The 16861-nt window shown below is 38.2% G+C and overlaps 1 protein-coding gene across 1 annotated transcript; it reads right to left on the bottom strand.

Annotated features, from left to right (window-relative positions):
• Nucleotides 1-756: 756 nt before the first annotated feature.
• On the bottom strand, nucleotides 757-6528 carry LOC143633420 (ethylene-insensitive protein 2.1-like). The gene is made up of 7 exons (XM_077101739.1): nucleotides 6211-6528; nucleotides 5382-5468; nucleotides 5189-5298; nucleotides 4913-5123; nucleotides 4658-4843; nucleotides 2160-4583; nucleotides 757-1462 (listed from the first exon to the last, which is right to left on the bottom strand). The coding sequence occupies exons 1-7, from the start codon at nucleotides 6445-6447 to the stop codon at nucleotides 1121-1123; spliced, it is 3597 nt and encodes a 1198-aa protein (XP_076957854.1). The 5' UTR covers nucleotides 6448-6528; the 3' UTR covers nucleotides 757-1120.
• Between the last annotated feature and the right edge of the window lie 10333 nt (nucleotides 6529-16861).

Here is a 16861-nt window from a genome sequence, read left to right as displayed (position 1 = left end):
AATCTCAATGACGTAATTAAATTGGTATATAACATTATGTAATTATCAATTAAACCTTGTAAAAGAAAACAAAATTAAAATTTAATGAAAACCATAAAAGAAAATTTAAACGGTAGAATACTCGTATCAACAGGTCACGGGTGTATATATATATATGCGTGTTTTGACATGACATGAAATATACAGGTTTGAGTTTAATGTAAATGGATAAGGGCCAATTTTGTACGAGCCCACAAACATGCTTAGCTAAAAACCAGCTGTGTTTTTGTTCGTAATTGACCTGTTTTAACATATTTACTTTTTACAAATGTGTTTTTATGTCAAAACTCATAACTTAAATAATTGGTTATTTGATGTCGACATTGGCATCAAATTTTATTATCTAAACACAATTTTTCGTTATAAATTTACAGTTTACAAATACAAATATTAGATGCAAAATTAAGGAATAAAAACCAACTCGGGTCAGGCAGGTCATGCTTTATTGCTTGTGCCAACGGTCAGTTACTCATGCCGGGTACAGATTCATGTTCGGGTTATTTAGATTACGAAACGACCCGCTTACCAAAAACGGAAAACCGACCCAAACTTTCTGTTTTGGGCCTCAAACAGCATTGCTTTACATATATGGCCCTTGTACTTTCACAAATCAATCTCACACCCATAGTAAAAGATTAAATCAAAGTAACCAAACAAATATGTGACACTAGAACTTATAAATTAAAACACAACCCACATATTTTCAGTTTATTTTGTTTCTATGTGAAAAAAAAGTAAACCAAACAAACACAACCATCATCTCATCTTGATAGTAGACCATCTTGTCGCCAGCTTAGAAATATTTACACAACATAACGACATCGTTTCCGGTCTACCCAGAAAAAAAGAAAAAAAAAAGAACCTCCATTATTCTATTCCGAACATTTCTTGTTCTTCCAAGCCCGAGACACCATCATCGTTGTCGTCGTTGTTGCCATTACCTCCGCCGTCACCATAACTGATGTAACCGAACACAAAATTTAAAACCCGGAAGCTAAGAAAGACAACTTGCTTATAAATATCAGATAACCAAAAAAAAAAAAAAAGATTCATTTAAATAGTCAACAACAGAGCCTGAGCCCTATGGACTTCGGCTAAGCCCATCTGGAGCCACAGCAAGCAACCGACGTTTGTATCGTTTAAGAACAGATGCCAAGTTCTCTTTTCCTTTGGGGAACGCCACGTCCCCGGCTGCGGCCCCGGGCCGACCCTTTCTGCATGAGATGGCGGTCTCGACGTTTTTCACTATGTCCAAGAGACTGGCGGCGGTGGTGCATTTCCCTCGGCTTGGTTTGGCCGGTGGCGGCAAACTGGTGAGGGATTTGGGAGGTGATGATCTCTGTTGGCACGAGTCCGGAACTTGAAGGCAGAAACACGGGCTTGCTGGCACACGCGGTTTTGAAAATGCCGGTTCTATTATTCCCTACACTAGTGAAATCATAATTCAAATTTACTCTAGTAAAGTACGGGTCGGGCCTAAATCAATTTATGTCCAGAAAGTTGTCTTTTTATAAATAACGAGCGCATTAAATATGATTATAAAAACGACATTGTTTCAATAATAATCTAGTTTTTAATTAAACGATTATAGAGAATTTATGTAGCATAAGTACACTTTGGGAGACTTTGTTTGACCCGTCTACTTTTAAGGCTAATTGTAGGCATGTGAATTTCTGATACTACACAAAAACACGACACAAACCTAACACGAAAATTTTGTCGGGTCAGTTTTAGGTCAAACCGCGAACCCGTTTAGCTAAACAAGTCGTGTTCTTGTCAACCCGCCGGGTTGACGTGGGCGGGTTGACGTGTTTATCACATTTTTTTTAAAATATGTTTTATGTAATAAATTAAATTGGTTGGGTATATTATGCTAAAACTTAAAACTAAAAATGTAAATTTAAAGTATTAATATGTGAATACAATAAAAAACAAAAACCTTTCGGGGTCAACTGGATCGTGTTCGTGTTAACCCACGAGTATGCTTGTTGTGTTCTGTTTCGTGTAGGGTTGGACCACGACTTGTTCACTTATAGCCCGAATCGATCCATTTACTTATAAACGGATCAAACAGCTACCTCTTCAAAAATGCACAAAAACAACCAAAAAATAATAATTACCTGAAGACGATTAAGAACGTATGTGTACTTCCCCCAAAGCTCGGGCCTACTTTCCATAAGCGAGAGCTCGAGAATCCTATGCATACACCAAACACCGAAACTTTTTATAACCTCAATTCTCCAAACACAATCCTCACCACAATTAGGAACCGATGTTACAAGATACTTATTATACTCATTTTCATCAACTTTTGTTCCACCACCACGGGCCACCCGATTCACCTCAATCTCGTACAGAAACCTTTCCCGAGCAGCCACACGGTCCACAAGATGCTCATCTAACCCCCCGTTTTGCTTAAATAGCCATTCAGACCCTTCAAGTTTCAAAAGCTTAACAACACAAAGCCTAAAAGACTTCAAAAGATTCCCTTCAGAATCCACAGTATGTGCAGTCGGTTCTTGACTGCTCAAATTGGGCCTCGGGTTGACCTTTTCAGCCACACCAAACTGTTCAGACGGTTGTTTTGACCACATAGACCACGTGTCTGACCCGGACCTTGACCCTAACCGTGACCCGTGGCTTGAAGCCGGGTGGTAAGCAGCTGCATCCCGGGATAGGTTCGAATAAGATAAACCACCGTAACCGGTAATTGTCCCAGATCTGTATAACGGGCTGGAATAAACCGACTGCCCGAGAGTCCCGTATCTCAAACCAGCATCCCGTTCCGGTATGATTTTGGATTCCCGATTCGGAAGGAGGCCCGATATATCCGGCATGCTATTATACTTCTTCTCGTGCACATTCTCAACCGGGGCCACAGGCTGAATATTGCGATAAGCTCGTTCGGGTTGCATCGAGCTGTTTCTGGACACGACTGGATCCGGAAAACCAGGTGGCTTCGCGGGTCGTAGCCCATTTTGCACGGTTTTCGTCACGGAAACTGGAGATTTGTAGTTTGATGAAACGAGTGGTGGTGAATTTGGAGATAGCGGTTCGATTTGGCTTTGAAAGTAATCAGAATTTTGCATGGTTTGGTTTATATATGACTTGATTTGATACCCGTGAACCGTAGCAGGCTGATCCGTGTACGGGCCAGAAGTATGCGGTAACCGCAAACTATGGTATCGTTTCTCAGGATCCATCACATTTAGACCTTGGTTAGCAGTATACGCATCTAGTAACTGTTGATAGCTGGTCAACAAAGAAGTTGGCCCGCGTTGCACCCCATAAACCGGATCAATTTCCAGGCTCGTCATATTTGTAACAACTGGGCTAGCCTTTAAGTTTACTTTAGAATCAATCCCGAGCAACTTATCGAGTTTGTTAAGTCTAGCATCTTGTGTCATTTCCCCGTGTAAATCAAAAAGAAGCTTCCAGAAATCATCTAGCGTTGTAGCTAGCTGACGTCTGGCGGCCCGCCCTAACCCGCCTAGCTTTGAAAGACTTGCGGGCCCACTCAAGATGTCATCGTTTTTCGCACCAAGACTCCTGAATGAACCCGGCCCGTTAGAGGTTGGAGATTGATTAGTTTCAGTTGCTGTTCCCGATACCGATACTGTTTTCGGTGGATCTTCGGGTTCCCACTCGGGCTCTTTCACCAAATGCGGGTTTCCATCTATCCTCACCGTTTTTTCAACCGAATCATCTATTTCAGTTTTCAAAACCGGGCTCGGGACACTTTCCACAATTGCCGGTGAATCATCGGGCTGCTGCAATGAAGGTGTGGTATGCGAAGAGTTTTCTTCGATGGTGGTCAAGCGAGGCCCGCTATCATAGTCTAAAATGTCATCTGGCAAATTAAAATCACGGGCTGAATCAATACCACTCTCGTGTGTGACCATTTCTTGAATTTCTCTCGGGCTTTCTTGTTTTTCTTCAATGAATGATGATTCGGGAACGATATCTTGAATACTATTATCATCCCACTGTTGAAAACTGGGTACGAAACTTGCAGATTTCAAAGGGGTTACCACGAGCCAAAGCATAAGTAAGATGGACAAACTCGCAGTTGTGAGAATAAAAACATACGGGCCCCACATCGTCCACCTCAAATTACTAGCCCAGTCACTGGTTCCAAACATCATCTCAACCACAAACACAATCACCAACCCGAGAATCCCGACATAAGTAACCCAAACTATATACTCGACATATTGTGAAATTTTGTTCACACCCATTATTGATCTCGATGAAGCGACACGGAAGAGCGGGACCACTGATGACAGGAGCAAAACCGCCACCGTGATTTGAGTACACAGCATAAGTTGGTACGCACCTTCAGCCCCCGAATGCCACGTGTACGTAAGTGCTGGAATCAAGGATATGAATCTGATTGTTGAGTGATGACTCCAACCGGGGATGTCGATTTTGAAAAAGTTAAGGAGAACCGATTGGCCACTGAACTTCCACGTCAGCGCGGTTGTGTGATACGAAAGAACTAGAACGATAACTAAAGCAAAAGGCGCCATTAGGCTCCTAAATACCTGAAAATGATTTTAAAAACCACATTATAATAAATTAATATACAAGAAATCGGCATAAAAGATAACTATTTAACCTGGTCCATTAGAGACAAAGCATCCTGAAAAGTAGACAAATCGAGGCCCGTGCTATAAAACACATTTGCTGCGGAGTTCATGAGAATGCAATTAATGACGAAAAAGCCACTGAAAGCGCAAAAAATGGCGAAAAGATGGTCATTGCATAAAGCCCCCTTTGAAACATGTGTCGGCCCCTGATGTTGCTGCGAAGATTCAAATAAACAATAAAAAACCGACTTTAATATGAAAATAAAAAACTAAATATAATATACCTGCACAATAGACGAATGCAGATAAAAGTTATGAGGCATGATACTTGCACCGAGAAGACCCATTAATGCAAACGCACTTTCCCTGCTTAAATTAAGCAGCCCGCCCATTGATAAAGACGTGTCCCGTTGACTTGTAACGACTCCAAAGAAATAAGAAAATAAAGCAACGCTTGCCAACCACATGCATATTAACTTCGCTTTCCCATTCTCCTGTACAATATATAACATAATATTATAGAAATTGTGTAAAAAAAACTGGAAAATGATAACAATAATATGTAACTAGAGAAAACCGGACATAAGAAAGCATCGAGAGAAGTCAAAACAACACAAGTGAAGAGACCGATGCCAAATGTGAGATTAAGCGCATGCGCAGTTCCCAAAATCTTGCAAATTATGGGAGTTGTTACATTAGTGTGATCAATATATTTGTCAAATTAAATGTGTAACTAAAAGGGATTAAATTTACCATTGTAAGGTCCAAAGCGATCATAGATAGTTCTGCTTGGATTCCCAATAATACACATGTGACTGCATCATACTCGGTACTACAAATCTGCATAAACATATAGCAATAGAGCACAAATTGGTTAACAACTTAAAATGTTATACATGAGGTCTATAACTGCTACTAAGAAACTAACTGCCAATGACAGAAATAGTTGCAACTGAATTAACCAACTTGCTACTTGACTAGTTAGACTTGTAAAAGAACCGAGCGTTCATTGAACAGTTTGTGAACCGTCCGGCACGAAGTTCGTTATTTAATAAATAAACGAACATTATAAAAAGTTTGTTTGTTAATCATTTAAGTTTTGTTTTTGGTCAATTAAAACCTTTTTTAATGAATTTTTAGCCCAACAAATTATTTTTAACTGGTTTTAGCTCAGTTATGTCCGTTCATCTATGTTCACTAATGTTTGTTTGTGTAAGTTCGTAAACTGTCCGTTTATACTTTATACTGCTAACGAACGAACATATACGAACACGAACATGCTCATTTTCTTAATGAACAAGCATGAACAAGTAAACCACGTTCTTTCAATCATGTTTGATTGGTTTTTTGGTTAAAGTTAAACAAACAAACACGCTTACAAGCCTATAACTAATGGTTTGACTTGACTCTGACTCTGACTTTGACCATCTTACAAGAAAATATTACACAGCATTTTTACTTCACACATAACAGCTACTTTAATAATTATTTTTACAGCTTCACAACACAAGTCTCTATTTTCACAAAAATACCATTTTCGATCAATTTATCTATCAATTAATATAGAACAAAAACAATGTACCTGTGCAAGATCTCTCCCGGTGACAACAGCAATAGAAGCTGAAAGGTATTGACATAGAACAGCAGCCAAACTAAAAACAAACATAAGTACAACAAGATCACACCCAAAACGGGCCCCACCCTCGATTGTTGCAACCCATTTTCCAGGATCAACATATGTAATTGCAATAAAAACAACCGGTAAAACAGCTGTAAGCAGCCTGTGTGTCATGTTTGGTTGGGATTTTTCCCTCTCCATTTCAGAAATAACTATAATAACGCTAATTATCGAACGGTTGAGATTTGCTATGGTGGTTTCAACTTTCAATCACATGATAAATGTTGGTGTCGAAGCACGAAATGAATCTGACCTGATCCATGACGATGTTTCCACGGATTTTCGAGATGAACGAACCACGTCTTGATCTTCTTCTCCGGTTGCTTGAGACCTGCAATGGTTTTTCGGGAGTGTGGAGGTGACTGCTAAGAAATCCTGAGGATCTCTTGTTCATAGACACAAAAAAGTGGTGGTGGCTCTTATTGAGCATGACCCCTAATAAGGAGGTGGAGACCTCCTTATATAGAGAGTCTCATGGCCACCATCATGGTACTCTAATGGGCCTAGCCCAGTTAGGGTTACCTCCACAAAACCCCCTCAGCCCAATAACATTGTATTAGTCCATATAATAAAATAAGCCAAACATAATAAATTTAGGGTCGTAAAACCGGGTTTAGCACCATACCCCTACAAGCCCCCCAAGTCCAGCGTTGCTCCTGGGCGTGCAAGCGTCTAGGTGGAGCGCTAGACTTTATGAGGTGTGTTAGGTCATGGGGCGGTTTTTTCCCTTTTCTTTGGCCTTGTCTTTATTGTCTTTGAGTTTTGGGAGGTTTTCCTCATGATGGTGACATGTTGCGGTCCTTATGATAATGAAGGTGCCCTGTCATAAATAAGATATAGCACGCATCATAGTGGCGCGAGGCCTGATAAAAGATGGAGCGCGCATCTCGATAATAATGTAACATAACTTGCGCGCGAGGCAGCTTACGAGTTATGAGAATAATAAAGCCTGCGCGCGAGGCGACTTACGGATCTATGAGAATAATAAAGCCTGCGCGTAAGGCGACTTACGAGCTATAAGAATAATAAAAACTGCGCGCGAGGCGACTTACGAGTTATAAGAATAATAAAGCTGGCGCGAGTTGCGGCTTACGAGCTATAATAATAATGAAGCTTGCGCGCGAGTTGCGGCTTACGAGCTATAATAATAATGAAGCTTGCGCGCGAGGCGACTTATGAGCTGTAAGAAACATAAAAGCTTGCGCGTGAGGTGACTTACGAGCTATAAAAATAATGAAGCTTGCGCGTGAGGCGACTTACGAGCTATAATAATAATGGAGCTTGCGCGAGTTGCGGCTTACGAGCTATGAGAGTAATAAAAGCTTGTGCGTGAGGCGACTTACGAGCTATAATAATAATGGAGCTTGCGCGTGAAGCGACTTATGAGCTATAATAATAACAAAGCTTGCGCGTGAGGCGGCTTACGAGCTATAATAATAGAGCTTGCGCGAGTTGCGGCTTACGAGCTATAATAATAATGAAGCTTGCGCGAGTTGCGGCTTACGAGATATGAGAATAATAAAGCTTGCGCGTGAGGCGACTTACGAGCTAGAATAATAATAAAGCCTGCGCGCATGGCGACTTACGAGCCATAAGAATAATAAAGCTGGTGCGAGTTGCGGCTTACGAGCTATAATAATAATGAAGCTTGCGCGCGAGGCGACTTATTAGCTGTAAGAAACACAAAGCTTGCGCGTGAGGCGACTTACGAGCTATAAGAATAATGAAGCTTGCGCGAGTTGCGGCTTACGAGCTATAATAATAATGAAGCTTGCGCGAGTTGCGGCTTACGAGCTATGAGAGTAATAAAGCTTGCGCGAGTTGCGGCTTACGAGCTGTAATAATAATGGAGCTCGCGCGTGCGCGTAGACTGTGCGTCATGCGATGCGCGCAGATGTTGCATGCGCGTGCGCATAGGCTCTGGCTTTGTGCTATGCGCCACGCGCAGATGTGCATGCGCGTGCGCGTAGATTTTATGTCCCGCGCCGCGCGCAGATGTTGCATGCGCGTGCGCGTAGACTTTGTGTCATGCGCCATGCGCAGATGCTGCGTGCGCATGCGCGTAGACTGTGTGATATGTGAGCATGTGATGCGCAAGCATATATAATATGCGTGAGCATATGTGATGCGTGAGCATATGTGGTGCATGAGCATGTGATATGCGACTGCGCTCAAGCATCATGGTGGTGTGCATGTTGAACGGCGCGGAGCCGCGTTCGGTCTTGTATTCGGCGCGAAGCCGTATGGGTTTATGAGGATTCCCAACCTTTAAGTTTGGCGCTTGGCCTGATGGGTTTATGAGGATTCCCAACCTTTAAGTGTGGCGCGTAGCCATACGGGACATTATGAGGATTCCCAACCTTTAAGTATGGTGCGTAGCCATACGTGATATTATGAGGATTCCCAACCTTTAAGTATGGCGCGTAGCCATATGGGATATTATGAGGATTCCCAACCTTTAAGTATGGCGCGTAGCCATATGGGATATTATGAGGATTCCCAACCTTTAAGTTTGGCGCGTAGCCATATGGGATATTATGAGGATTCCCAACCTTTAAGTTTGGCGCGTAGCCATATGGGATATTATGAGGATTCCCAACCTTTAAGTTTGGCGCGTAGCCATATGGGATATTATGAGGATTCCCAACCTTTAAGTTTGGCGCGTAGCCATATGGGATATTATGAGGATTCCCAACCTTTAAGTTTGGCGCGTAGCCATATGGGATATTATGAGGATTCCCAACCTTTAAGTTTGGCGTGAGGCCTGATGCGCGCATGCACGGCGATGGAGTGGTGACTCGCGAGTGCGCGTGCATGGCGGAGGTCTCTTGCGCAAAACCCACATGGTGGTTTCCGCGGCGGCACATGCACGGCTGCGGAATGAGAATCCACGGGCGCGCGTACATGGCGGCGGAAGTCTGGTAATTTTTGGATCTGCAATTTAAGAGTTAGACCTGCAATTTTAAACCTAAAATCCAGGTCTGTAATCTAGATCTAGATCTGTAAATCAGATCTGGATAGATCTGAAGCTCGGAGCAGATTTAAAACCATCACAGATCCGGAGACTTGATCATTCGAGTCCGGCAGTTTCTTTTCGCACAGATCTGGAAGCCTCTTTTAGATCTATGGATCTTTTTGAGCTTTAATAGAACAAGCCTTGAAGCCTTTTTCTGTAAACTTCCAGATCTGGGTTTTTCCTGGGATAGATCTGACAGCCGAGATGAAGATCGAAGGGTAGTTCGTTGCCGTCCCACGGATGGCGCCAATGTCGAAGCACGAAATGAATTTGACCTGATCCATGACGATGTTTCCACGGATTTTCGAGATGAACGAACCACGTCTTGATCTTCTTCTCCGGTTGCTTGAGACCTGCAATGGTTTTTCGGGAGTGTGGAGGTGACTGCTAAGAAATCCTGAGGATCTCTTGTTCACAGACACAAAAAAGTGGTGGTGGCTCTTATTGAGCATGACCCCTAATAAGGAGGTGGAGACCTCCTTATATAGAGAGTCTCATGGCCACCATCATGGTACCCTAATGGGCCTAGCCCAGTTAGGGTTACCTCCACAAAACCCCCTCAGCCTAATAACATTGTATTAGTCCATATAATAAAATAAGCCAAACATAATAAATTTAGGGTCGTAAAACCGGGTTTAGCACCATACCCCTACAAGCCCCCCAAAACGGGATCACACCCAAGATCACACCCAAAACGGGCCCCACCCTCGATTGTTGCAACCCATTTTCCAGGATCAACATATGTAATTGCAATAAAAACAACCGGTAAAACAGCTGTAAGCAGCCTGTGTGTCATGTTTGGTTGGGATTTTTCCCTCTCCATTTCAGAAATAACTATAATAACGCTAATTATCGAACGGTTGAGATTTGCTATGGTGGTTTCAACTTTCAATCACATGATAAATGTTGGCATAACAATATTTTGACACTCGTCGTGGTCACAATCATAACCACCTTCATGTCAGCTTTGAAAAATAATATCCAAATTTGACATGACCTTGTCGTCCCGAATCCAACGAGTCAAGTGCAACTACAAAACCAAAAGAGGGAAAAACATTAAAACACATGTAAAAGTCATTTATTTAGAATCTAACAAAGTAAATACATAAAGATTTTAGTTTTAATTGGAGCAGATATATACAATTTTGACCAACCATTTAACTTTTAGATTCCCACATTTGGGAAAGGTGAAACTTTAGCCGATGGACACGTTCTTTTCAGAACCAATAATATGTTGAGAACTGCATAAGCACATGTTTACATATCACTTGAAAAGAGGAAAAGTGAAAAGCAATTAACCCTAAACTTTCTAAGAAAAAGTACAAAAATTTGTGGACATGTGCATTTATATGTGCATGTGGTGCACATGTGTATATGCTTTTCAACAAAAAGACTATCACTATATAGTGTTTTTTAGAGCAACAACCGTATCCAGTAAATCTCACAAATTGCAAAGATATGGGTGCTTTGTTATACGTTACCGTATTTTCTAAAAACAACCCCTAAATTCTGGTCAATTTATAAAAAGTGCAACCATTAATACATATCTCGCTGAACAGTTATGCAAAAGGTGCAACGAGTAGGAATGCTTCCAAGTTAAATATCAGAACTAAAATTGTTGGACGTGCGCTTAGTTTAGGTAGTGTATGTTATGTATGATAAACAAAATCTGTATGCCTAGATGTTGTATCCTAGTAACATGTTATATCTAGATTCAGTAGTCACAGTGAAAGGGTGTGCATTAGTATGATGATGATGATGCACAACCTGGGGTATTATGCTATATCAAAGGAACCCGTGGTTACTGGTCGGTGTATTATTAGCATTAGGGTGGCAATTTCTGACATGAGTGAAAACACGATATGAAAATAATTAGATTTTGGGTTGTCATATCTAACCTGTATAAAAAACGGATCGTGTTTGGGTCGATATGTTTGTTTAGTACAGTGAGGCGACCACTACTCATTTAACCCAATTTTTTACAACCCACTAACTTAATTAACATGCTTACATCTTGGTTATCACCTGCCAAACCATTTGACATGTTTAGATAAATGAGTTAAATGGGTGTGTTCGGGCTACACGATTTTAAATACGTATGGATTAAGGTTGATGTTTTTAATACAAATGAAATGGAAATATGGGTTGTGTTCAAATTGGACATTTCAACCCGTCAAAAAGACTGATTGAAACCCTTAAGACTTGCCGTTTATGAAGTTAGCCATAGTAAATCATAAAGGCGGAAATACATTTATTACTATTCTATTCTATGAGATTCCATTATTTTTATTTACTAGTTTTTATTTGTTGTCGTTGTTGTGTGGGTGGGGGGGGGGGGGGGGGGTGCAGTTTGGTAATAGTAAATAGTATGGATCAAACATTTTATTTTAGAGGTGTCATTTGGTTGGGTAATAGTAAATAGTAATGGATCAAACATTTTATTTCAGCAGTGTCATTTTGTTCACATGTGTTTGTTCTCTATCATTATTATGAGCCCATTTGCACATCCTTCAAATGGGCCTATACAATTATGTGTATGTTTGCTAGATTACACTCTAATTCAACTATAGTGACTACTGACTAGTGAGTGGTGGACCTCTAAAGTTCCCCCAAACAGTCATTAAACCATCCGACCCTTTTTGTTTTTGTAACCGAGTGCTTCGTTCATATGTGTGTTTGACATTTAAAAAGTCGATCGTTAAAGCATGTCTAACAATAGCAAGAAATGGTCTCCGTAGTGGATCGTTTGTGGGCCCGGTGTTGGAAAAATAGATATTGTGAATGAAGATTAATTATAATAATTAATATTAAATTTTTCATATAATCAAGAAACTCTTGAGTAAAGCCTTTTTATGACATATTGATTAGTTTTTATTAGATTATTATATTTCTAATTAAGTGAGACTTTACTCACCCTTAACACTTGTATACATAATAGGCTATGTGCCTCATTTGAAAAAAGTTAGAAAAATTACAAGGTAGAAAATTTAAGAAAAAATACATGCATGCATGAAGAGTATTGGTGAATAAAAGCTTTGAATACCCATATGTTAGGCTTATAGAGATGAGTTTCTCTATTTGATTCCTCACCTTTTTATTCTATTTTTTCCACAAGTTCTAATCACAATTTACCCGATGTAACCTCGGGCGCGTGGACATCTCCGGCAGTATCAACTGCTTCGGCTGTTGTACCCTGGGAGACAGACGCGTTGTCTTATGTAGAGGCGCGAAATCTGTTTTAAGGGAAACGTGTTGAATATGTGCCTCAGCCTCAACCTTCAAATTTAGTTTGTTTGTTGTTGCAGCCAAGAGACTACTAGAAGACCTTGTTGTGACAAAGGTTGACAATCTATCTTTTTGTCAAAAAGATTACAAGAAGATGTTGCTAAAGACTTTATCATTTGAAGAGCTTGGTTGGAATCATTTAACATAATTGTTATATTCTTTCATTATGTATTTTAGTTTATATTGTGGTATGTGTACTACTTATTTTTTCATGTTAATAACGAGAGTATCGTTATTATTTGTATTAATTTTAATATAAAAAGTGTCCCATATTCCTACAATCTTAAAACAGATTTTCCATGAGATTGTTAAGGCAACCTTAAACCTTTTTACTAAGGATATTGGGCTCACGAAAAATATTAAAATTATTTTGTGATTGTTGCGACAATCTTGTATATTTGTTTTGAAAATATGTATGTAGTACAAATTGTTGTCTATGGATTTAAAGAGATGTGGTATAATCTTAAATCCTATACCATGATACAAGACGAATGGTTTGTGATTGAATTCGTTCGATTTAATACGATTTTTCAATCATTACTTTTCTAACTTGTGTGTTAGACCGGGTTTATTGGTGTAAACCTATGTTCTTTGTGAACATTAATTAAGTTCTCGAACGTGTATGTTAGACCGGTATTTTATAAGAAATACGTTTTGTAAGTTCTTCATTTTCTAACATGTTTGTTAGAAATTCTTACAAGTTATAAATATTATGATTTAAAATGTTTGTCAAAACGTCTCATTTCTTAAAACGAGTGTGAGAAGTAGTTTGTTTTATGTAAACTAATAAGCCAAATAAATGATTTTTATAATCATTTATTTCTTAATGAGCGTGTTAGATTTGGTTGATTTTATATAAACCAATAAGTTTTATAACGGTTTGTGTAATCGTTTATTTCTAACGAGTGTGTTAGAAAATAGTGCACGGAGATATCCATTAGGTGCATTTTAGTGAAATATAAACATAGACTTCCATGTTTGGTTATAGTAAAATAGTACATATGAGACTTTCATGTGTGTCTATTAAGATTTCTCTCATTAAGTCACCAATAATCATAGCCTTAATTAAGAGTTAATGGAAGACTTAACTAAGTGTTAATGAAAGCTTTAACTATGTGTTAATGAAGTGACTCTTGGGCTATTAAGGTTTTATGAACTAAAGGTTTCATGATATACTATAGAAAAACAAATAGTTTGAAAGAAATTTTTTTTTGTATCTATGTTTAACTTTTCTAATAATAAGTGTGTTAGAAAGAGTTATTTTATAACTTTAAACATTTTAATAGCCTAACGTGCGTGTTAGATACGATTTCTTTTGTGAAACCAACGGTTTTAACCCTTTTCGAAAAAAACAAATTATTTTATAGAATAAACGATGAAATAAAAACTTGGTGTTCTTATGAACATAAGTTCAGTTAAAATTTACAACGTGCATTTAGTTAACACCTTATTGTTGTTTTGGACAAATTTTGATTGTTTAAGTATATAGTTTCAAGATGCAAACGAGGAACTTATCCTTATGAGTGCATAGAGAACTATTGAGGGAGTACCTCAAGTCACGGCATAAAAGGATATCAATGCGATGATTTCGATCGGACAATGAAAGTGTTGAACATAACAACGCTTTGAGATTTGTTATCTAGATATTGTCTTTTTATCCGTTTGAATTATTTTTAGAAAGTGTTTTACACTTTATTTTGTAAGTTCGGTTGTATTGTTATTTTGTGTTCAATATCTTCGGATAACACAAGAAATTATACAACGAAGTAAATCAATGGATAATTTTAAACGGATAGTGCAAGAAGAATTTGCATAAGAAATAACTTGTGAGTCATTGCATTGACTAAAGTCTAAGATGAGACATCAAATGTATAACTACATTATGAGAGGTTCATGGAAGAACGTGGTGGGTGTATTAAAATGAAATACATAAGAATATTATATTTGAATCCTTGAAATTCACTAAGTGTGAATTATAATATATATATGAATTAATGAGAAATTAAACTTCTTGGAAATTCACTAAGTGTGAATTATAACATATAAGCTGATGTTTGTTAAGAAGAAATTAAACTTCTTGGAAGTTCAGTAAGTATGAATATAATATATGAATTAATATATGTTGATGAGATATTTGAATCCTTGAAAATTATTGAAGGATTATATCTTTGAAAATTCACCGAGTGTGAATTATAAATACGTTGATTATATATAAAGAAATATATGCTATTAATGTGAATGAATTTAAACAAATCTTAAGACATTCATTAAAATATACCTATAATATTGATGGATATGTAGATTTTTCTACCACCATCCATGTTGTTTAACCATGTGAGAGTGTTGTCTTTCATATTGGGAGAGTATCTCAATAAATGGCTTGAAGAAGCAAATGTGAATTCCAAGAATTTAAGTGTCAATCCAATTGACTATCTCAACATTATAGTGACTGTAGACAAGTAGCATTGATCTTTTTGGTGATGAATGTATTCACCAGAATTATTTGGATTAGCACTTGTGTTTAATGTTCATATAAGTCAATGTGAAGTCTTGAAGATCAAAGGCAAAAGAGTTGTTTTCCTTAAATGAATGATGAAGTTATTTATGTGCTACATACACTAACTTGTGAGACTTTCCAAAAGTTTTGGGATTGTGAACAAGTCTCATAACTTTGTCTAAGCTAAGAGTGAATGTTTCAAAGTGATATTGTATTAATATTATGGCTGTGAAGAATCAGAATGATGCATCTTCTGTTCACATGCTAAAGTATTGTAGTCTAAAGCATGCTAGACTAGTACTTGTTAATTATGGTGCTTTGCGAAGACTAGTTAACGTGAAACATTTAAAAGATACACAAACATGTGAATGAGTTTCTGTATAAACAAATTTGAAATGGGTTTTCATTCAATATAAGGAAATAATATAACTTATGAGGATCTTAAAAAGACCTTAACTTTCTAGGTTTGCCTTAGAGGGTGATTTAGAATATTTCTAAGTTGGTGATGTTTGATAATAAACTTATGAAAAGTGTTACTTTATTAGTAAGCATTGATTAACTCATTGATACAAAGACATGGTCTTGTTCAAATCATGAGTTTCGAGTTATCTTCATAAGTAAAGTTAAACAAACTATATCAAAATGCAAGAAATGTGGGGGAAGCCATTTAAGAAACTACTTTTTAGAAGTATATAGAAATGGTAGTTGATATGATTTATCAAACTTATGTAAAAAGGAAGAACCTTTCTTTACCTCATTCAAAAGTTGGATGATGTTATCCAATAGCACTTAAATGTGGAGGTGTCTTGCATTTAAACTTGGAAGGTTTGGCAATGAGGATTATTGTAATCCAATTTAACATTGCAAACACACGACTAAGTGGAGGTCAAAAAGGTCGTAGTGCATAATGGAGATGTGTTTGCCTTAATAATAAGTGTATTTACAAAGATAAATATTATAACCAGATTCCGGTGGCCACTAAGGTTATAGTCTTAGAAAGTTGAAGTTAGGCAAACTTAACTTATAAGTTAAGAACACATCATGACAATTGATCTCAACTACAAAAATTATCTGTGGTGACTAGACAAAGTCAAAGATAATGTTATGGATCCAAAAACCTGAGTGTTTAGTAGAGATCATGTTGTGGAATGAGACTAAAGCCCATGAAAAAGGGTATATGAAGGAAACCTAACTTAGTTGACTGGAGATCCCAAGATCTAAGTTCAATAAGACAACCTAATTATATATCTACGGGTGGTCACTGTGGGGGCATAACTCATGTATAAATTGACATATAAGCTAATATATATATCCTCCTAAATTATAAAGGGAGTCTAATTACTTCCTAGTCCATTCCTATAACAACAGTGACATGCTGTAAGGCTAAGCATAATATATGGTTAATGATTTGTGTAAATCATTATAACCTTAATGCTTTTAATGATTTAAGTATAATCACCTATGTGAAAGAAAAGTGGGGTCACTTCGAATGAAATTGTGGGGCGCGTAATTCCTAGAGCTTTCACAGAACCAGGCTAGTGTTCCAGGACCATAATGGACACGACAATGAGGGGATGTGCCCGGCTAGGGAGAGTATTGTGTGAAGTGTATTGTCGTCTACACAAATGGGGGTTTGTTCAAGGACATCACGTCTACTAACCGCTAGGAGACTAAGTATGCTTCACAAAGGAAGGTTCAAAGCTAACACCTACCTATCCTGCAACACTCAACTGTCGAGGTTCTATTGGACATTTTGG

This window comes from Bidens hawaiensis, unplaced genomic scaffold (genome assembly GCF_021521415.1).
Source record: "Bidens hawaiensis isolate Kalapana, Puna unplaced genomic scaffold, B.hawaiensis_p1.1 tig00006725_1, whole genome shotgun sequence".
Lineage (NCBI taxonomy): Eukaryota > Viridiplantae > Streptophyta > Magnoliopsida > Asterales > Asteraceae > Bidens > Bidens hawaiensis.
Note: the sequence above shows the minus strand (reverse complement) of the source record. Positions and strands in the feature narration are given on the sequence as shown.

Excerpts from the sequence above, each read along its gene's own strand:
- LOC143633420 (XM_077101739.1), bottom strand. The coding sequence starts at position 6,447 with ATGGAGAGGGAAAAATCCCAACCAAACATGACACACAGGCTGCTTACA. Across the intron at positions 5,469-6,210 it reads CCGGGAGAGATCTTGCACAG|ATTTGTAGTACCGAGTATGA; the intron begins GTACATTGTTTT and ends ATGTTTATGCAG. Across the intron at positions 5,124-5,188 it reads CCGGTTTTCTCTAGTTACAT|GGAGAATGGGAAAGCGAAGT; the intron begins ATTATTGTTATC and ends ATATATTGTACA.